The 23,081-nt window shown below is 47.4% G+C and overlaps 1 protein-coding gene across 7 annotated transcripts in view; it reads right to left on the minus strand.

Annotated features, from left to right (window-relative positions):
* Positions 1 to 23,081, minus strand: part of LOC143110143 (protein 4.1-like) — an 81,275-nt gene that overhangs the window by 42,195 nt on the left and 15,999 nt on the right. For all 7 annotated transcript variants that reach the window (XM_076272991.1, XM_076272994.1, XM_076272993.1 and 4 more), the window contains exons 2-5: positions 15,891 to 16,549; positions 14,569 to 14,796; positions 4,965 to 5,069; positions 3,300 to 3,342 (exon numbers count right to left, since the gene is read on the minus strand). In XM_076272991.1, coding sequence (XP_076129106.1) covers positions 3,300 to 3,342; positions 4,965 to 5,069; positions 14,569 to 14,796; positions 15,891 to 16,535 — 1,021 coding nt within the window. In that variant the 5' untranslated portion in view covers positions 16,536 to 16,549. The remainder of the gene's footprint in view (positions 1 to 3,299; positions 3,343 to 4,964; positions 5,070 to 14,568; positions 14,797 to 15,890; positions 16,550 to 23,081) is intronic.

A 23,081-nucleotide genomic window follows, 5' to 3' on the forward strand; every position in this document is an offset into this window, starting at 1 on the left:
GGAGGAGCAGAGGAGCATGACGCCTTTTCAGCGGTGTTGGGTGAATTGGGTACTCTCTTAGCTCTAAATGGATACCCAGTATGTGGAAATTGACATACACACATAAGAAGAGAATTCCTACACTGTATGTTACAGTGAAAATGTTCAAATGCATGGGCTACCCAGGGCTGAACCCACATGCATACATAACAAAGACATGACGTAACAATTTCTCCATCAAACTGCGCTTTCACACTAAGGTTATTTTAACAAATTCTGGCCATATACACCAGAGGTATGCCAAGGAAAACCCACAGTATCTGTGAATACCTCAGATTTAAAATAACAGTGTCCGTATCGGTGGTCAACATTACAGGCATTGTAAAGAGTCAAAGTAAAAGCCATGCACAGATGGACAGACACACACCTGTGTAGGCCATTCTGCATCGTTCAAATAACCGCAGAGAACTGATACTCCTTATTTGCAACATAAATAGTGCACAACAATTACGGTTGTAAATCCATGCATCTGCACCGCAGCAACGAGACAATGGCATGCATGTATATAAGAGAGCTGGTGTGAGCTGCGTACACACACACACACACACACACACACACACACACACACAAAAGGGGGAGCAATGAAGCCAAAAAAAACAAAAAAAAAGGGTGGAACACTTGATCCCAAGGATGACTTCATGATGGGGCTATTTCCTCCACGCTGTGCTCCAAGTCTCTGGGTCCATTTCAGAGGAGCGTGTGGTCAGACCGTGCGCGACCAGCCACGCTCAACGGCTCCTTATCTCAACAGAGATGGATTTACTGGCCGCATAAAAAAGGCCCGTGCACACTCTGGCTAACATTTCACATCCGTCGGCCATTAAGGCCCGTGCATTAGCTGGAGGAGATGGGAGGGGAGGGGAGGCTGCCGAAGGGACTGGGTTGCAGGAGTGTGACAAGTGTGACAGCTGACCTGGATCAGGCAGGACAGGTAGACCTAAACACACACAGCCACTCTGACACAAAACTATAGATAAAAAAAACACCCTTTACTTGCATAGGTATTGGTGGAGAGACAGCAAACACCATTAAGATGACAATACACTGCCAGACTCACAAAAACATTCAAAAATAACCCATTAAGCTTGTCATAGGTCAACTAGAGGCAAAGGTTACAGGCCCATTAACAACCCAGGGTTCAAAGAGTTCAAGACCACAGCCCAATCCCAGTGCAGCAAGCACTGCCTTCTCCACAGAGACGTGAACGCCATCATTCGCACTAATCACAGGAGGCTCACCCTCCAATCAGTTTGTGACAATGAGACGTCTCTCGGTCTCAAATGTTTTTTGTTATACTGGACCGTGATGCAGCAAGAACAGACAACTGTGTGGTCAGGAAATGAGCAGAATGAAGAGAAGGAGCAAAGGAGATGGAAAATAAAGACAAAGAAACTGAGTGAGTGAGTGAGTGAGTGAGTGAGTGAGGGAGGGAGGGAGGGAGGGAAAGAGTGAGTGGGTGGTTAAGTGAGTGATAGAGAGAGAGTGGTTAGTTGAGTGAGTGAGTGAGTGAGTGAGGGAGGGAGGGAGTGAGTGAGTGAGTGAGTGAGGGAGGGAGGGAAAGAGTGAGTGGGTGGTTAAGTGAGTGATAGAGAGAGAGTGGTTAGTTGAGTGAGTGAGTGAGTGAGTGAGTGAGTGAGTGAGGGAGGGAGGGAGGGAGGGAGGGAGGGAAAGAGTGAGTGGGTGGTTAAGTGAGTGATAGAGAGAGAGTGGTTAGTTGAGTGAGTGAGTGAGTGAGTGAGTGAGTGAGTGAGTGAGTGGTTAGTTAAATGACTGAGTGAGTGTGTGAGTGTAGCGGCAGGGTACAGGCAGCGCTAAGGGAGGGAATGGGGAAGAGGTGTGCATTTCAGGACAATAACACATGAATCGGGCCAGCCAAGCACCTTTTACTGGTCTGGGCACTAGGCCAGACCATGAGCACTGAGCACCAGCTGCACATTACAGAGACAGAGAGAGAGAGAGAGAGAGGGAGAGAGAGAGAGAGAGTGTGGGGGAGAAAGAGAGAGTGTGGGGAAGAGGGAGAGAGAGAGAGAGAGAGAGAGAGAGAGAGAGAGAGTGTGGGGGAGAAAGAGAGAGTGTGGGGAAGAGGGAGAGAGAGAGAGAGAGAGAGAGAGAGAGAGAGAGAGAGAGAGAGAGAGTGTGGGGGAGAAAGAGAGAGTGTGGGGAAGAGGGAGAGAGAGAGAGAGAGAGAGAGAGAGAGAGAGAGAGAGAGAGAGAGAGAGAGTACGTAAGAAAGAAAGAAGGAAAAGGGAAAAAAAGCCAGGGCAAGTGAGATGGAGGAATGAGCAAGACACAAGACGACAAAGACAGGGGTAAGAAGAGTGACGCACATAAAACTGTCAAGAAGAGTGCTGGGTTATAAAGCACCACAGATACAGAAAGAAGAGACAGGCGAGCATGAAAACGGGGGACAAAGAGGATAAAAAAAAAAGACAGCAAAGTGAGATCTTAAAAGTGTCAGACAGCTCCATCTCTCCAGGGCAGTCAGGAATCTTGGAAGCATCTCAGTGTTCCGGCACAGCACAGCAAAGCGCCTCAGAGCCAGCTCCATGGAAACAGGGTGGACTACACCACACTACAGAGGGATGATGGGAATGATCAATGGCTGATTGGTCCTTCAACTGCGTCAAACACGCATTACACCCCTTGGAGAGTCCCCTTGATCCTTGCCATGGGTCAAGGCGCTCCACCCAACAGACATAAACACTCTCTCTCTCACACACACACACATATATATACACACACATACACCATCCTCCTCATAATTGAGATGGGGGTGGGGGTTGCGGGGGTGGTGCTCTCCATTCTCCTTCCACACCCAATCCCTGCAGTCCATTTCTTAATTAGCCAGGCGGCTCTCAAGATGTTCTCATAGCAGCAGCTGGATCCAGGGGAACAGCCTCTGCACTCCCTCCCTGCTCTACAGCAGGTACAGCACAATTCAGCACAGTGACAAACACTGCGCTCGATTAGCAAGACCAGTGCTAGCCCCGTCGGCTGTTGTTTAGACTGGTATAGCCACCTAGATGCGCTCATAGTTGCGCTCTGTCCTATGTGGTTTGTTTTTTACGGCCGAAAGCCAAAGGGATTTGGCATGTCATAGGCAAATCCATTCTCTGACCACTGGCTAGTGTGAGCCATGATGTGCTGTGGTTAGCAGCTCTGCTGTGGTGGTCCAGAGGGTGTGTGTGTGTTAGTGTGTGTGTGTGGGTGTGTGTCGCTTTGAGGTGCGAGGTGAGACTGAAAAGGCAAACAGCACTTACTTCTGATCTGCCGTTTGATCTCCTTCAGAGGGTCCAGCCAGCACTTCAAGGAAAACAGACAGAAAGGATATATTAACTTCAATGCACACACATACTGTACACACACATACAATACACTGAACACACACCACATTCTGAATCTGAGCAAACCTAGGCACTGTTTCAACCACACACACACACAAACACAGAGGAGTGCAGAAGTGCAGGTTTAAAGTTGTAATCACAAACAGATGTGAAAATAAAAAACTGCAGTTTTATGATGAGCAACAATGAAATATTGGCAGAAACATATCCAAAGACACATTGATTTGATTGGCAAGAGGAAGTGCAAAAGGGTGTGTGTGTGTGTGTGTGTGTGTGTGTGTGTGTGTGTGTGTGTGTGTGTGGTTTGCAGCAGTAAAGTGAAATCACTTTTAATACTAGCCTGATTCCATCCAAGCTGATTACCATCAAGAATTGGCAGGGAAGGAATGCGTAAACATAATATTTTTGTAGGAATATGACTTCATGTTGTTTTCGCAATAATGCTTGCTTTATGACATTACTTTTTGGTTTCTTTACACAGCTGAGTTTTCTCTGCCTCAAAGCTCGTCTGATCTTACGCTGAGCTTATCTGCAGTATTCAGTAATATTCTGTGAGCAGAAGACAGCAACAGAAGCCATTTACCTCAAATGACTCCACGATTTCCCCAATTACTCTTACGAGGGTAGGCAAAGCCGGGAAATGCCGGTTTACTACTGACACAGAACTATGCGAGTCCCGCTTGATGCCTGGGCTTGTGTTTAAGACCTCTGTGAAATCCATCTCACAGAGGAGGCATATTCAGCACAGTGGAAACACACACACACACACACACACACACACACACACACACACACACACACACACACACACACACACTTTGGCTCTTTGCATGTCAATGTGGAACAGTCACGCTAAAATTGGCGCATGGCAAATATGTTGATCCTTTTACTCTCTCTCCCTACTCACTTGTCTGAGGTGTGTGTGTGTGTGTGTGTGTAGTCTCTGTTTGTCATTAAAGCTGCGTTTACAAGGCCCAGACTGGAACCATACGGAGCAGAGGCGAAAGCTCCTCTCCCTGCAGAGGAAACGGCTAGACAGGGCCAACACACACACGCAGCAGAGGGAAGTGCTTTTGACTGTGCGTGAATGTGGGAGTGAGAGTATGTAGGGGAAAGACCTTGGTTTTTATATACATATGTGTGTGTATGTGTGTGTGTGTGTGTGGAGGAAATACCTTGCTGAACACATCTCGAGCAAGCAACTTTAAAGGAAAGGGAGTCCCCCACCCCTCTCCTCTCCACCACCCCCCACCCATTTAGATGTGCTGACATGGGCCTGCAGACTAGCAGATGTGGCCCTGGAAAGACATCACAAGCCTGCGCAGGCCGCTATGGACGCACACTCTGGGTAGCACCTCAATGAAATCGCTGCATTCCTACACCATGGGGTTTTTATGAATCACTGTGCATTAATCTGGTGCAACCTACCAGCTTTTAATTATGAGCCCAATTATATACAAACACATTACAACATGATGACTCTAGAAAGAGGGAACGTTCAAATGACTGCTGCCTCTAATGGGTGACACCGGGGGTCATGTGATGATTGGTGTTGCTATGGAAACGGTGTTTATACCATACCTTCTGGTCTGCGTTGTCTTTGAAGCACAGGCCGAAGTAGTCCTTCTCCAGCAGGTTGAGCTGCTCACAGACTTTGAAGAACAGGTACTGGCCCTTTGCCCGTTTCTGCAAGAGAGTGAGAGTTCAAGAGATTAAATGTAGAAAAGTTCAAAATAATAAATGGCAAGACTTGAGTATAAATCCTGGTTTACACTATATAAAAATCCAGTTGGCCGTTTGACAGATGCTTGACTGTTGGGGTGAAATGGACGTCGGGAGCTGAAGGAGTTTTCCAGTGCTCGGTCATCTCCCATCTGTTATCCCGGAGAGCAAACGCTCCAGGCTGGGGATGACTGACAACGTCTGAAACTCGTGCATTTGTCTTTCACACTCCATTACTCCCTGGGGGAGAGTGTGGAGGGGCATCTGCAGTGAGGCAACTCAAGACTTTTCTCCTCCAATGAACCAATGAATAACCTGCACTGCAAAAAGGAGGCCCCTGTATATAATGCAATGACTTCGCAGGGCAGGAGATTCCAATCTTATTCTCATATGAAAACTATTAGCGCAGATCTTGAGAGCAAACTTCTACGGAATCCATCTTATGTCCCTTGGGTCTATGCAGGCCCTTGGGTTGTTCTTGGTCTGAAGGTCAGAAGGTGACTGTATTATTCATACACACAGACATTTCTTGATTTTTTCCCCTTCCCTCCCCTATCTCTTCCTCCCTTTATCCATTACGCTCTCAGTGTGCCTTACCCTTCTGTTCTCCTTCACTCTCACTGCTTTACTCTGTTCATCTTTTCCCACCTTCGTTTCTCTTTCATGCCATCGCTCAAACTCAATGCCTCTGTATTCGTCGGCACAGCAGATCTACACAGAGTGCTGGCATTACAGAGAAATCCCAGCAAAGCCCCCTCTGGGCTGTGGGCACAGAGGTTTGGGGACACTAACTGGGGGCCGAAGGGAGGGGGGGGGGGGGGTCAGTCAGGGCCGGGGGACAAATCGCACGGTGGACACAAAAGCCAGAGTGTGAATTCTCTGCCTCTGTCAGGCCATAGGCCATTTACAAGCCCCCAGGACAGAAAAAAAACTAACAAAACAAAGACATGACCATAAAAGTGTCCGCAAACGAACAATGAGACCGATTTTTTGAGTCGGAGAGAAGAGTTGGCGAGGTCGTTCGTGAGCGTGTTCGTGTGTGAAGTGCATTTCTTTCCATCTCTGTCTCCTTTGAGGACAAGGGAACTATTTCAGATATGCTGGGACACCATCAGTCATTTCACCAAATGCCACTTCTGAATGTCCCCCCTCTCTCGGTCTCTCAAACTCACTTTCAGGCCTGACAATAGTGGCTGTCATATGAGATTCAGTCTGCTTACGACCGTTTGCGATCACTGCAGAGCAGGAGCAGGGTGCGGTAGTTTTACAACATTGCTTGCGTGTTAGTTGGTGTGTGTGTGTGTGTGTGTGTGTCTAGCTATCTGTGTGTTCCAAAGGTGCAGCTTTTGTTTACTTTCAAATTTAAAAAAAAAAAATTATGCTTGCGTATTTCTTCCCCATGGGAACCCTAACGGTTGGCGCTCTGCAAACCAACCAATTAGAAAGCCATCCCAGCTCTTGTTTACAAAGACAGGGAAGGATTAACCTGTTAACGCCACCGCTGCTACTGTCATATTCCTGCTCTTGGCGCCCGTAAACCACTTTAGCCCCGACTGGTCAATGGTCATTACTAAATGCAGTCTCCACTGTTAATGGACCACAGCTAGCGTTTACTATTGATCAGCCGGAAGCCATAGAGCAGAGGGAGCCGAAAGGGAGGGGGGCCAGAGTACATTAGCGTTAGACCCATCATGAGCGAAATGGACTCTGCATGCTTTCTTATCGAACACTGGTCAGCCATTTGCTGTTGAAAGGGATTTGCTGTGGTCTGTGTGTGCGGAGAGAGAGAGAGAGAGAATTAGAAGATTTGACAGTTTATGTTTGTGACGGGAGTTTTGTCTTTGTGTAAATAGAGGAAGGTGCAGTAAGCCATTTGTGTACACGATTCAAAGCCACAAAGGGCTTAAACTAATTTTGCAATTTCGGCCAGGGCTGTCATGCTAGTCTCGTTGAGAGTGTTTGCCGACAGCAAGCACGGGTGTATGTCTCCACGACTCCAGTCGCAACACACAATTCAATTTACTCCTGTAGGCACTTGAAGGTCTTCAGACATGGTGATCAAAAAACACCTTCGTCTTTGATGCTTTGGAGCATGTTTTGAAGGTAATCTTAACAAGACTCATAGAAGATATGTGGAAAAAAGGAGCCCTTTTAATAAAGGCAAAGTGAAGGTCTGGGGAAAAAATAAATAAAAACACATCTGGCTCCTCTGGAGCTCCCTTGACCCAGCCCAATCCCCAGATAGCGCAAACGTCAAGGGACAGCTCTCCATGGGAACCAGCGCACCTGTGCAAGGTGTTTCCGAGCAACAAAACAAAATGCTGCTTAGTTCTGCCCTCTGTCGTCGGTCACAGTAAGCCCCTTGCAGCAAAGATGGCTTATTCTCTCAAAGAGTAAAACACTGGGTCAGGCGCTGGACTCAAGGCTGAAAGGAGGAGGTCTGAGGCCAAAAAGCTAAATCTTGGATGTGTCCCCTTTTGTCAACAAAGGATTAAGAGGCACCCAGAGTTTACAGTTGAGCAGCTTTGTGCTTGTTACACGCCAAGTTCTGTGTCTTTCACACATGTGACACATGTGAGGGATTCAGTTTAAACCTAACACTCGTCAAAAAACTATTAGAACATCTTCCGATACTGAAACCAGAAATGGGGTGACCTGTAAGTGCCCTCTAGATTACTCACACATGCGGGGGTAAAAAACACCCCGCCGTCCAAGGCAAACCCTGCTACAACACAAATCCACTAAATGCCCAGACATTGTCAGAGACCCTAACTGAATTTGGAGTGAGGCTGGGCATCAGCTTGTGTTCCTTGGCACCATGGTCCAGAGAGCTGTGTTATTCAACTACACTGAGGAGACAAACGGTTTTGTTTTGGAGCAGTGGTGTTTGTGTGGTGTTTGTGTTGGTGTTTGTGTGCGCGAGTCAGCTTCGGTGGGTATACAGGCGGGACAACGCCAGATCAGATGAGAACTAATTGAAATTGGCGGGTCAGGGCTAATCGAAATGTCTGGAATAGCTGTTTTTAATGGGACACGTGGTGGCGGTGGTGGCAGCGGAGGCAAAAAGGGGGCGGGGTGGACTGGACAGCAAGCGTGAGCAAAGAGAATTTGTCCAGCATGACTCCTATAAGGACCTCTGAGGGAGCACACCTCAAATCAGCCCAATCAAATCACATCTGATGCTTTTCACTGGCACACGCACACGCACACACACACCTTTTGAGGTCTTGACATTTTTCCTATAGATAGCAACAGATATAGGACATATGACATGTGGATAAAAGAGTCTGCTAAATGTAAATAGAAACCAAGGTGATGCAATTTTGGGAGAGAAACATGCGCGAGGCAGAGCTTGCACTCTCAATCTTGAGCATACAGTTACAGCTACAGTTCTTCAGCATACACTCTCACTTCCATCCCTCTCTCCCACTCCCTCCCACTGTCTCCCAAGAGAGCTCACAGCTCACTCCTGCTCCAGATTAGGCTCTAGTTACAGCGAAATGTGAGCGGCAGAATACGGTTCGCTGGAAGACTTCTAGCCCTACTCTCCATCAGTAGTAACTACAGCAGCAGCAGTAGGTGGTGGTCTGCAGTGCCAGCCTGCCCCTAAGCAGGAAGAACATCAGTGGCCCTAACAGGCACAGAGATGCCCTACCACCCCCACACACACACACTCTGCCCCTCTCCTGTTCCTCTGCATTACACTCGACCACCCGCTAATGCTCAGCCAGCCAGCACTGCTAAATTATTCACCAGCTATCCGCAGCCCCCCCCCCCCCCCCAACCCCAACCCCCAAGAGCTCAGTGGGCGAATGAGCTTTTTACCACGGTCATGGCCAGCTGGTCCTGGCTGTGGGTGTTTACATACCAGTGTTTCACAACATACAGATTTGCAGATTTGTTTTTTTTCCCCCTTCCCTTGCGTAAACTAAAAGTAGAAAAAGCAACATGTGACCCTGTGACAAGATAGGGATTTTATATATTTACTGTATTTCCCACCAGAATCAAATCCAAGCACACTGGGAGTATTAAAAAAATAATGCCATGTGTGGAGAGGGTATATTGGCCACGGCATTCCTATTGGTCGAAACGTATGGACTCAAGTCGGCTGATTGGCCGGTGAGGAAGGGAAGATACCAGATTTGCTTTCGTAACAGCTGACCCTAGATGTTCTCTTCGGACAGTGTTATGCTCGTTGTCTGTGCACTGACTCATCTAAGAAGCATCCTGATCCGCACACAGATGAGATCAATAGCCAGGCGTCTCTGCTTAATTGAGGATGTTGTAAACACACACACACACACACACACACACACACACACACACACACATCTCCATAGACACACCCATACACACACACACATCTGGCTCTTTTAAAGTGGACCGAGTCCAGTTGTGTCTGTTTATCACTTGAGGGTAGCTCCACGCCTGGCTGGCAACAAATGGGGGAGCAGACTGATAAGTTCAAATGAGACCCAAGAGAGACAGAGCGAGTGCAAGCGCAAGAGAGAGAGAAAGAAAGTGTAAGTGAGAAAAAGAAAGAAAAAAGAAAGAGAAAGACAGAAAGAGAAAGAGAGAGAGAGAGAGAAAAAGAGAGTCTGCCAGGAGAGGCCAGAGAGGGAGTACTTGAAAAGGAAATAAATAAATGAAATGGCATTAAATAAATTCAGCAACAGTGGGTGGGTGGAGCAGCAGAGGAGGAGCAGTCCGACAGTTTGATACCGTAGACACACCACAGGTCTTTCTCTTTTCTGGGGTGGAGAATTTAATATCAGCACAGAGTCAGTCCTGAGGGAACGCTAGACGTGTGAAGTGGCCTGTCTTTGTCGGTCATTCAGCAGACATTTCATTGTTTTTCCCAATAGGGGTTTCAGGATTGGGAGAGCAGGAGAGAAGAGGGAGGGGTGTGAGAGGGTGGGTGGGTTGATGGATGGATGGATGGGGTGGTGGCTTTTCACCAAATATTAAGGTTAAGCTGCGGAATGCTTTGTTTATCTCTCATTTTAGCGATGCGCAGTGATGGGAGTGCCACATTACATCTCATTATAAATATGCCTCTGTCTTCTGGATGACTAGTCCCCGACAATGGCATTTAGTGATGCCTCAGCTTTTCCGAAAGTGCAAACAAAGCTGGCCCTGTTAAAACAGTGCTGGCCATGCAGCAATTCAAGCCAGCCAGGCCCCATTCCACCGGCTGGGCCCCAGCGTCACCGCCGACGCTGCGACTGGGCCCATCGGTTCCAAAGGTATCTCCGCCAACCAGCAGCTGTGGCAGCAGAAGTCACAGACGTGCGGATGAGGCTCCGAAATGGAGGTGACCACCAACATAAAGTATAAAGTAGATCATCGGGCCCAGACTTGGACATGTTTTAACAGTGAATTATATTTGTATGTTTGCTTGTTTCTAGCACGATAAAAGGTGCTAGAAACAAACAAACAACTGAAATGTCAAAAGAACTTGTCTGCACACTTTAATCCATGCTAGATTCTTTAATAAGAGGCCAAGCTTTCGGTCATCTGAGGATCATCAGGAATGGTCAGATGACTGAAAGCTTGGCCTTTTATTAAAGAATCTAGCATGGACTTAAGTTATGGGTTAGGGTTACGCCCTGATGATGGTCGGATGACCGAAAGCTTGGCCTCTTTTTAAAGAATCTAACAGTTAATGATATGCCATATACTGATAAAAGTGACAAAAAGCATTGCTTTAGAAGTTCATGACACCAATCAACTATCCCCATGCCCTGGTGAAGCCTTGCCACATATTGTTGGGCCCTTAAGCACATGATAGCTTCTTCCAACTCAATTGAGTGCACTCAGTGCTCTTCCCCCATTTATATTTCAAAACGAGGTTTACTTTTTAACTCTCTGGGATGCAGCATGTATGGTCTCAGCCGATATTGCTGAGGCCCCAAGCACACCCAGCAAGAAAGCTTTCATGGAAGGGTGGTCATCCATGGACTGTTGGGAGGTTTCTCAAGTCATCTAGAGGAATCAGAATTACAGAACTAAAAGGCCTGATGACAGCAGTATGACGGGCCTCTTAACCACGTCCAAACTGGCTCAGCAGAGCACGTGGGCCAGTCAAGCAAAGCCCAGCAGATGCTGTGAGGTTAAATCTATAAGGGTGCTAAACCCACTACCCCGACCAAACTAACCTCATTCTTACCCCCTGCCCCCCACCTTCACAACGTTAATCTGCTTCTGGGTGGGTGGGTGGGGAGGGGGGGGGGGGGCCCAGCCAGCAGGCAGACGAGCCCCTGTGGAGCACTCCCCTTTTCACCCCCAACCCGGCCTTTTTACCCCCCACCCGGCCTATTTACCCCCCTCCTGCAGTGCCTGATCCGTCAGTCTCAACCCGCCGTGAAGTCATCGCCTGGGTCAGGGGCCGAGGGGCCCGCGCTGCTTCATCAGCTCATGGGCTGATCGCTTCAGCACCGCCTAAGAGGACGCCATGATCCCATTACAGCAGGACCAGCCCACCCGTACCGCATGTGGACATGGTCCGCATACTTCGGTCAGCTTGCACGTGGCGGGACCTTCTGGCGCCGCCCGTCAGCTTTATGGCTATTATATTTAGCAGACGCTTTCCAATTATAACGTCTTTGAAGAAAACTGAAAGCAATTGAAAAGCTATACAGTATCTTCAAAAAGGAAAAAAAATGCCGGCTTACAAGTTCTAGCATTTGCTACAGTTCTTCAGCATACAATATTTCAATATCTCTTATTCAAATACAATCTCTGCTCGGGGATAGCAGTGCAGAGGATGTTTAAAGGAGCCGTTACCAAGTTCAAGCTGTGTGCCAGGAGTGGGGGCTGCCAGACAGACGACTCTGGTCCAGTGGCCTTTCACCCTCCCCAGCTCCCCCCCACCACCACCGCCACCGCTGAGGTCTGCCAAGGACAAGGACTGAGTCATCAAGGCCAAGAAACTGAGTGAACCAATGAGCAGAGGACAAGAAACTAGGACGATGTCCGACTACTTTTTTGTGCCATCGTGTGCGTGTGAGAGTCGTTCACATTGTATATGCAGTGCTGCATTACCATTCCACAGTCAGTGATATCACCAATGTAAAAGATGCCCACAACAACACACAATGGATCAATTTCTCATCACACGCACTATTAGCAGGCAAATGAAAACACTGCCTATACTTAGAGTCACAGTGAGTTCTCATTACTTTCCTTGATGCCGATGATAAGTGATCGGGATGAGTAAAGTACTCATTGAAGCGAATCAGAGAGGAATGCTGGGAAAAATGGTCTCCAAAACTGAAACTCCAAAGCTTATTTACAGGACAAATCACCTTTTGCGTGATCCCAGCCGATAAGAAAAAGTGATATCTGTCTAAAGTAAACCCTGAGAGCTGGGCTAACAATGACGCATTATCTAAAAAAACGTAGCTAAATTTGGCAATAGTGTATTAATTGTTCAAGTCTTGAATGTGGAGTTCAGCCAAAACTGCCTATTGTTTTGATTCTTTCTGTTCCAGCATTTGTTTTTTTTTTGTTGAGAGCTTATAATGTTACTCCAGCACTTACATTACAGTTTAAGTTAGAATTAACACAAAACAAACTGCAACTTGATGGTTTTTGGACCGTCTCCAATTCAAACAAACGTTAATATTTCGGCGTCTTTTTACAAGAATGTTTTGTCAATAGAGTTTTCTCGGAATCAGCTGCGTTTACATTAAACATGTGACACAGATTTTGCACATACTGCTCCATTTGCATATTGCCTCTCAAGGTGATGTGACATTGGGGAACTCTTTGAGCAATGTTGCTGGGCAACTACAGTACACAGCTGGATCCAAGTAAAATAAAGTTCCCCAGATAAAATAAAAAGTTGCCCAATACCAATGGAAATTTGCCAGAACAACATAGCTCAGAAAGTTGCCCTGCGCATCATCAGCTTAAGGGTCACCTGAGTTCTCCTTCCCACCTCCACTATACCCAGTCGTCATGACCAGGACCTCAAGCCTCCTTGTTGCCATGGTTCCTCTTCAGGTGCTGAGTAATCTGGGTCTCTGGGCTATTATGACCTCATTAGCTTCCTCCACCTCTTTACACACAGGGGTCCTAAAAATAAACCCAGCGCTGGATTTCAGGCCAACAAGAGGACCTGACAATGGTGACACACAGACACTCAATCTCTCAATCTATTCAGGATGGCTTTTTATAGAGAAAAGGGATTATCACAATGAACAGTATCCAACACAATGGGATACTGAGAAGAGGCAGGGTACATTAGATTCCTTGCACGCAATTACACCTGCGCCCGTACCACACTTGGGTCCAGGTGTCCATGGGGACCTGGGTTCGAGTCTGACCCAGGTAATTTCCTAATCCCACCCCATCTCTCTCTCTCCTACTTTCTTCCTGTCACTTCCTTCAGTGTCCTATCAAATTAAAGGTATAAAAGCCCATATAGCCCAAATATTTTATATAAATATATTAAAAATATTGGCAGCCGTAGCCTACTGGTTAGCGCTTCGGACTTGTAACCGGAGGGTTGCCGGTTCGAACCCCGACCAGTAGGTACAGCTGAACTGCCCTTGAGCAAGGCACCTAACCCGTCACTGCTCCCCGAGTGCCGCTGTTGTTGCAGGCAGCTCACTGCGCCGGGATTAGTGTGTGCTTCACCTCACTGTGTGTTCACTATGTGCTGAGTGTGTTTCACTAATTCACGGATTGGGATACATGCAGAGACCAAATTTCCGTCACGGGATCAAAAGAGTATATATACTTATACTTAAAAAAAAAACAGGAGTTTAAATTCATGAGCATTTCCAACATGGTAGAGAGATACAGACGACCCCACTTTCTTAATTTCATGGGTTTTCAATGTCCTTTGAGTTATTTACAGTAAAGCAATACCAAAGAGTCTACATAATAATCCACCTTCAATTAAAGCAAAACCTCAAAGAGGCCACCCTCTCAGCAGAGATGTAATGCAAGGCAGATACCAATAATCTCCGCCTAAGCTCCATTCATTTCGTTCAGTTCCTTGCACGCTTGACTTCATAGGTCACCGTGGGTTGAGGATCACAAGGGAATTGACAACAATAATGACAATAACAAAAACAACAACAGAGAGATGATCTCAAGAGGGGCCAGTTTAAGCAGGCTTGGGGAAATATAATCTCCCCCACCATCCTCTTGCAAAAGCCCTGGTGGACGTTCGGGTGGAGGAGTGGGGGGTGTTGTGGACTCTAGACATCCCCTGGGAGAGGGGAGCAGGTGTGGTGAGGGGTTGCAAGCGTCGAGGCATCCCCCCACTCGGCGGCCAGCAGTTATTGTGCAGCTATTTTCCTATTGATGTGAATGGGGAGGTATACAGGAAGGGGGCAGAATATATGTCGAGACTACTGCCATATTGGCGTATTGGCAAACTAACCCCATGCATTTCTACGGAGGATTCTTTTGAGTGCTGTGTCTCATTAGAATGAGTCTTTGCTCTCACCTCCGCCTCGCAGGTGAACTGGCTGCCGTCCAGCATGGTGACCTGACACAGGACCATCTTGATCTTCTTGGGGAGTCGCAGTGGGGACAGGATACTAGTGTCGGCCTTGTCCGTGGGCTCGTCCTCCTTCTTGGCCTCCTCGCTGGCCTCCTCCTCTACTCCGTTCTCAGCCTTCGTCTCCTCAGCGTCCTTCTCCTCGGAGTCCTCACCTTTCTCCTCCTTGGCGGGCTGGAAGGGGGTGGGTGGGGAGGGGGGGCAAGACAAAACATGAGCATCTGATTCTGAAAAACGCACGCACACATCTGATTCTAGTATTGTACGCAAACGCACAAGTATGCACACGCACACACACACACTTTTCTATTATTGTACACATACACACAAATGCGCACACGCACACATCTGATTCGATCATTGTACCCAAAAAAACAAGTATGCACACACACACACACACACACACACACACGAGAAACCAAATCCAGATTTCATGAGTGTAACTCACATATCCGGCCCTATTACCATACACACACCATCAAACACATGAATGCAAAGAATGCTTGAGGTTTGAGGCCTTCATTTGTCATTTGTGAGAGGCTCTGGTCACCACCTGTCCTGGTTTATCTGATTTTTTTCCCTGGTCAGCTGACTCAAATCAGACCAATACCATTTCCCTCCGTGATTTTGGGTGCTGAGAGGGGCGAAGAACGAAAAGAGAAAGGGAGTCACGGCTCTGGACGGTGACAGCCGTTTTTCCGCTGGGCTGCTGGCTAGAGATGATGAGGTCATTGGGTGGAACGGGATGGAAACATGGAAAAAAAAAGGAGGCGATCTGGCCTGGAATATTGATGAGAACAATGAAGGAGGACTTCGTTCTGTTGCACGCCTTTTCACAACGCCGCCCTTCTCCAATGATATAGATTTATCGCTAGGCCTGATCCAACTCAAAAAGAATGTGGATTTTTTTTTTTGGAGTGACTCAAACGCAGCTGAGAATCACACATGCACATGAGCGCGCACACACACGCACACACACGCACACACACACACACACACACACACACACAGAATCCTTTTTGAGGGTGCATAGCTGTCGCAGTAACTAATTGACCTTTGCAGCAAAGACGGAAATTACAGCACGGAAGATCAGCTGCCCCCATTTCCATCTCTCCTCTTGAAGGTGCCCTGCGGCATCTTGGGAAAACGTGGCACATATATATAGATAGAGATAGAGACAGTTCTCAAACCCTTTAATCAAGACCAGCGCTTAAGGAAGCCAATCACCAAAAGTGCACATCAAATGACCCTTGCTTGCCCTGGACTACCTGTGTGTCGGCGCTGCCTATAGAGTGCTTCTCCTCCTCCTTGTCGTCTGCTTTGGGCTCCTGAGCGGACGGCACCTCCTCTGCGGTCGCCTCCTTCTGCTCCTGGGACTGATCCGCTGTTGCGGCCTGAGCCTGTTGCTCCCCGTCGACCTTGTCTTCCTCTGCCGCCTTGCCCTCCTCCTCCTCCTTCTTCTCCTCCTCCTCCTCTTTCACAGCCTCCACGCTCCCCTCCTTGGGCGCGCTCTCTTTGGGTCCCACCTGGCTTTGGGACTTGGACCTCTTAAGCCATGGAGGGAGGAACCGGGAGATGCCCTTGCCCTCCTTGCCCTCCTTCTCCTTCTTGTCCTTCTTTTCCTCCGCCTTGGGCTCCTCAGCCTTGGCCTGCTCGCTCTCGGAGGTCTGCTGCTGCTCCTCGGCGGCTGGGGTGTCGGAGGCTGTTGCTGCTGCTGTGGCGGCGGCGGCTGCTGGTTCTGCTGCTGCTGCTGCTGCTGCTGTAGGGGGTTCGGAGGCGGCTGGTTCAGCCTCGGGCTTGGCCTCGTTGGCGGGTTCTTCCTTCGACGCGGTTGCCGCTGGCTGTTCCTGCTGCGATTCCGCCTTTTCCGGCTCCTTCTTCACCTCCGTCTCAGATCCCACCTCTGTCGTCATGGTACCCGTGTGCGCTGTACAGAGAAGGAGAGAAAGAACCGGAAAGATGAGTCATGAAAAATGTGGCCAGGAGGAATATTAACTAGGTTAAACATTGACAAAGGTAGAGTGTGAGCAGACTAGGTTTTGTTGCATTGTAACACTGAGTCGATGTATTTGATAAAGGAACACCTTTCTGCATCGTGAAATGTGGAAGCGACCCAGTTTCAAGCCTTAATTCATTCGGACTGGCTATGAGGCATGATGATGGTTTTTAGCCTTAATTCAAATTCGTAATTTAATTCCCCTAAATGTCAGTGTGGGTAGCAATACAGAGGGTGTCTCCACATGATGTAGAGTAGACACATAAGTAAAGCTTTGCCTAGGGCCCAAATATCACTGACAAGACACGCACGCATGCAAGCACCTATTAATTTCTAATGACAAGGCTCTCCAGTGGCTGTGGGCATTTTAGAATGAGGACAGAAATGAGCAGTCACAGGAGGTATACAGATAGCACTGCTAATTTAGTGATGCAGGGATCTGGACCAACAGCAGTGTACTACCCAAACCAATAGCAGAGAAACAAGCCACCTCTGAAAGGAGACTAACCTGCGGGTTTGGGCCTAAATAACATTCTAGGGAGCGGTCTGTCTGATACCTTCACTAACGCTTGAATCGGTAATGAATCAAAGCCTTGGCGCTGAACCTTGAACAGCACCATTTCTGAGTATTGTGTGTGTTCAGGAAATTATTTAGGGGCTAATCATCGTATAGCTAAGAGGTAAATCTAGATTATATTATGTGTCCACACATTTGATGGGGTGAGGGTGGGGGGTCTTTGTTAAACAAACAGGAAGTCTTGTCTGCTCTGCAGCATTCAAAGCTGAATTAATCCGGAATCTTCTGTTATCCACCATGGGACATTCCTATGTCCACTTCAGTTATCCTGTCACAATTGATGTGTGTGTGTGTGTGTGTGTGTGTGTGTGTGTGTGTGTGTGTGTGTGTGTGTGTTAGCGCAAAAAGCATTTCATGGTGCACATATTTTCAGACCCCGCGCGGCGGGGGGGGGGGGGGATTTATAAATAGCAATCAGCAGCACATGCTTGAATGAGCGGGGAGTTGTGAGCAAAAGGAGCCATTTTATGTGCTTAATTTGGGGGCAGCGGGGGCTGCTCGCATATAAGCTGATCACGTGACGAGGTTGACACAGGAGAGTTAAACCACTTGGAGAGGGGCCGAGAGTCTGACTGTGCACGCAAGGTGAGCGAGGACAGCAATTAGGAACGAAGGAGGAAAAAAAGTTAAGAGAAATATTTATGCCCCCCCAGTTAAAAAAAATGTGTTTTTCGGGCTTAGCTTGTTATGATTGATGGTGAAGGCTGCCTCCGTTCCGCTAATGAAGAGGGTTGTTACTCACAATCGATGTCAGGCAAAACCAAAGAGAGAACAAATCATGACTAGAAGCTAGACAGTGAAAGAGAGACATGGTAATATGGAGGGATAGAGACAGAGGGAGAGAGAGAGAGAGAGAAGACTGAATGGACGAAAGGGAGATGGAGAGAGACAGGGAGAAAGTGCACCTTTCCAACAAGTACAGGTACACAGAGGAAATTCTGTAAACTGCCCTGATAACCACTGACAGCAGAGATGTTTCAGGGCCTCTTAACCAAGACCAGCTGGCCCTCTGGTAGCCCTTATTGGATTGCAAATGATTAATTCATTTAGCCGTAAAAATGAATTTACAACCCACCGTCTACTTCCTGGCAAATGTGAATCCAATATTGAGGTCATGTGCAAAACACACCACTGACCAAGTTAAACTTTGAAATATAAAACCACTGGACTTTGTACAAAGAAACTAAGAACAAAAGGAAAGGTATCGGTTTCAACGGTTTTTAATGGCCACGCATTAGCATGAAGTTGTGGGCCTAATTAGCAAAAAAAGCCTAAAATAACCATTTCTTTACTTCTTCTATAATTGAATCCATTTAGCACCACCATGCTCCCAGTAAGATCTTCATCATCATCAATTCCACAGGTTCTGTACAGTGGTATACACAGCAATGCTCTCAAAGTGAGAACAAGGGGCACTGTCACTGTAGGATTTTCCAACACATTTCAAAACAACCTCTGTGACCAGCTCTGACTAGACGGATGGCGAAACGATGCGCCGGACCGTTGGGTCTGCAAAGACAGTCAGCGCATCGGTGTCAGGGCCCTGCCACCCCTGTGGGCCAGCGCCCAAATCCCCAAACTGCAAGGCTTGCAGATGAGAGTGGTTGAAACAACACAACCTGTCAAAACCAATCACGTCTCGGCGGGCAGGCTCCTACAAAATGGCCTCTCGATCCTGGCCGGTTGGTTGGTTGGTGTGCTCTCATGCTTTCAGATCCTCTTTGCTTTAAGAGGCTAATATTACCACGCTGCTAATCCACCGTGGAACAGACACAACAGACCTGGAGTCATGGACCGCCAGAACACTGTGTGTGTGTGTGTGTGTGTGTGTGTGTGTGTCCATCTGTGTGCCTTTGTGTGCGTACTTATTAGGTGTTGGGCTTTAAGCTTTGCATATGTTTCACGATCGAGTAGGGTGAGTTTTGCATGGTGGGGCCTGTAATTTGACAGAAAGCTCTGTCTGTGTGTGTGTTTGTGTGTGTATAGGATTGCCACTCTGAGTGCTCAGTGTCCAGTCACAGATTAGTGCTGTGTGTGTGTGTGTGTGTGTGTGTGTGTGTGTGTGTGTGTGTGTGTGTGTATGTGTGTGTATAGAATTGCCACTCTGAGTGCTCAGTGTCCAGTCACAGATTAGTGCTGTGTGAAGGTGTGGAGCAGTTGGGGATTTGGCCTCACCTCTGTCAAAGCACTGGCCCCACCACATCTTCAACAGGGCAATGGGGCGATTCATAACTCAGCCCTATGACCGTGTCAGTGAGAGAATGCGCCAATGGAGGAACTCTCAGAAATTGCTTCGTTAACAGAGCTGTGCGATGGCCTGGTCAGTCTGAAAGTTGCTTTGTTAAGTAATAAAAAAAGAAGAAAAAATCTAATCGTGTCAAACTTCTCAACAAGTCAAATTCCACTGAGTGATGTACAGCTTTTAATTTAGTAGAAGTAGTTGGACCCCAGATGTTTTGCCTTTTACATTTCAACTATGGATCAATTTCCCCAAGAATGCTTCCAGGAATGACCACTAATGTGTCCAGGTGCACAACTGCTTCAGAAGCCAAAAGTCATGGAATACAAAGTTTTTGCCAGTTGGATTCAAAACTTCATTCAGTACATACACACAATCTTACAAATGCACAGTAAAAGACAAAATAGCAGCTAGCCAAAAGACATGCATGTTTGTACAAAGCTAGTTCCTTGTCTGTCAAGACATGCAAGTTTACAACATAAGACCCATTAAAGAAGACTTAGCCATCTTATGGGTATGGGAGTGGGCTAAATAAACAACACCCAAGACCCCCAAAGGGATGATATGTTATCAATGCTATTAATTAGGCCCAAGGTTTTGTGAACTGGATGTCAGATGATGGCCCTGCACTTGTCTCGCAGAAGGAAGCCAGGCTGTGTATATCTGTGGGATGACCTAACTCAAACTCATGGGAGAAACACAGCCTCTAGAGACCTTCTGCAAAAAGTATGAATCAGCCCTAAAGACCTACAATTCTTGAGAAAACTACATGAGTCCGAGAAATGTTGAATTCCACTCAAACTGCAACCTATGGCCCTTTTCCACAATGGGGTAAAACCCCGGTGTCTCGGGTGTTTATTACTGGGGAAAAGCCTTGGGCCAGCCCCAGTCCTTAATGGAAAAGGGCCACTAGTGTGTATTAACCTCAAGATGAGCTTGTCGACTCTTACAAACTTGGGGAAAGAATAGAGAATAGGGAGTGGGTGAGGAAGAGGGAGAAGACCAGGCCTGTGTGACATGGACTTGACCAATGTAAATTTGATTTAATTTTCACTGAAAACAGCTGTTGCCATGTCAGCTTATCCTGTGTTACAACAGCGTTGCGAGGCAGACAGTGAGAATGGAGCGACCATGACTAACATGACTGGCTTATTCCCTTCGCCACGGCAACTCCTCATGAATGAGTCCACTGCCAGATTCATAATATTTTTCTCTATCTCTCTGACACACCCACACATACAGACTAGTACAACTCGAATGGGCAAGATGTACAAATGGGCAACACTACTAACTGTAGGCTACTATCCTAAAGGAGTACCGTCACACCGGAACCTTTAATTGTTGCGGAACTTGTTGAAATGTTCAAAAACCTACACCTTTAAGGGTTAACTTTGAATAAAGGGAGAGAGGAATAAAGGTATGAAATAATATCAGAAGCACTTTAGAATTATTTCACAATTTCAGCAGCCATTTTTTCAGTTTTTTTTTTTCTTCTGTCTCTTTCCCCCTCCACTCCAACTCCCATATGACATGTTTCTCCAGGCATAAAATGGACCGTTTATTACACCCATTACATAACCCCTATGCTCCTGCCATCTGTTGACCATCCCAAACATGTTTACTCAAAATCCCTAAATCTGTACAAAAACAACAAATCTGCTGCAACACAATAAAAAGCATCCCTAAGCTTTTTTTTTTTTTTAGCTTTGTGTTGTCTGTGCCGATTTTCATATCGTCTAATTTTAGAGTTTTGAGACGTGGAGAGAGAGCACTGAGAGGAGTGAGAGGGAGAGGATCCTGTTGATGTGACTCGGCAGATCAAAAAAACAACGAGCGAATGGATAACCCCCCCCGTCCCCCAAGCCCAGGGAGTGCATGGAGCTGAAGCGATTGTTTGGCTTGGTGTCTGCACCCTACGGAGGCGGACAGTACCAGGAATGCGCTTCAAAAGGGATCAGAGACATACCTGCTTTCATTTCCCTGGCATCCAGTGCCCTGCTCTGTCCACTAACACCCCCCCACCACCACCAACCCCGCCCACCCCATCACCTACGACCCTCAACCAAAACAACAAAAAACATGCACAGACTAACAAAGCAGCCAAAACAGACAGGTGCATGGCCGACGAGGTGTTTCAAATGAGAGATATGAAATGCATTTTAGGTTTTTTATTCAACAAATATATTAGGTTAGACTAAACTGTGACTGCTCTAGCCAAACGGTAACGGCATAACTAACGTCTGAGAGGGAAAATGAAAGCGTTCCTGCAGTCCAGGCCGGTAGCATTCCTGCTTTAGGCTACATTTAAAATCTAGCCCAGCACACATGTGAACATGCTGACTCACAAATTGCATGTGCACGAGCACACCGCGTGCACATGCACAAGGTCATGGATGCAGAGCCCATGAATATTACATGGACATGAGCATGACAAATCAAACACAGCAGCAGACGCCGGTCAGAACAACAGTCACAACCCTTAGCCACTTCAACTCACTGCCATAGCACATTAGCGCTATGCAGCACGCAGTTGCAGACCTGATCTTCTGTGAACGAGGCACCATAATTGTGGTATAAAGTTTTGTTTTTTTAAAAGGGGGGGGGGGGGGGGGGTGTCATCTTGTGACCTTAACAAAGCCCTGGTGTTCAACTCGGCTCTCAACAACCTCATTGTGTCCCATCAAATTCAAATCACCTGACCCCACCTCCTGTCCCAAACTAACGACCGATCCCCCATCAGCCTCCATGTTGGCTCAAGCACCCGCTTTGCTACATCTTACAAGCTCCCGAGCAGGGAGGTGAGGACACCGCAGACGCAGCCATGCCAAGGAGGGATGGGGGGGAATAGGGCGAGGCAAGAACATCATCTTACCGTGCACTGGTCTTTCCTCCTTTCTTTCTCTCCTTTTCGCACTACCTTTTCTTGTCCTTCCTCCTGCACCCTTCCCTCTCTCTCACTCTCTTTTTTACAGCTGATCAGACTCGTACTGCACGGAACGTTGTCATTACTGAGCCGGGCTGCCAACTCGGGGAGTGGATCACACGAGAAAGGGAGAGAGGGAAAGAAAAAAAGAGGGAGGGAGAGAGAGCGAGCACTAACGAGAGTGAGAGAGGGAGGGTGACTATGACAGTGGCAGAGGGAGGGAGGGAGAATGCAAGAGGAAGAAGGGAGGCTACATACGTACCCACAGAAGACCGGGGAAGCAAATATTAAAAGAGACACGAACGAGAGAGAGAGAGAGAGAGAGAGAGAGAGAGAGAGAGAGAGAGAGAGAGAGAGAGAGAGAGAGAGAGAGAGAGAGAGAGAGAGAGAGAGAGAGAGAGAGAGAGAGAGAGAGAGAGAGAGAGAGAGAAAGAGGGCAAAAAGAGATCGTAGTCGGAATGAGGAAGACGGGTAAAAAATCTCTACAGACCGTGAAAAGACAGAGGGATCTGAGGAGATAAATAGGGACACAAGAACGTAAAAGACAAATGGAGCCAGTGAAAGGCAGAAGAATAAATGTGTCAAAGAAGGTCAAGAGTGTGTGTGTGAGAGAGAGTGTGAGCGAGTGTGCAGGACCAAAACCGAGAGAGCGCGTGAGATCAAGAATGAGAGAGATATGAGAGAGATATGTGATGAGCGACGTGTTCAAAGGGGGAGTGCCAGA

The sequence above is a fragment of the Alosa pseudoharengus genome, unplaced genomic scaffold (assembly GCF_046254945.1).
Source record: "Alosa pseudoharengus isolate Yale_2024_CS ecotype anadromous, Long Island Sound unplaced genomic scaffold, YU_APseudo_1.1 YU_APseudo_1.1_scf_7, whole genome shotgun sequence".
Classification (NCBI taxonomy): Eukaryota; Metazoa; Chordata; class Actinopteri; order Clupeiformes; family Clupeidae; genus Alosa; species Alosa pseudoharengus.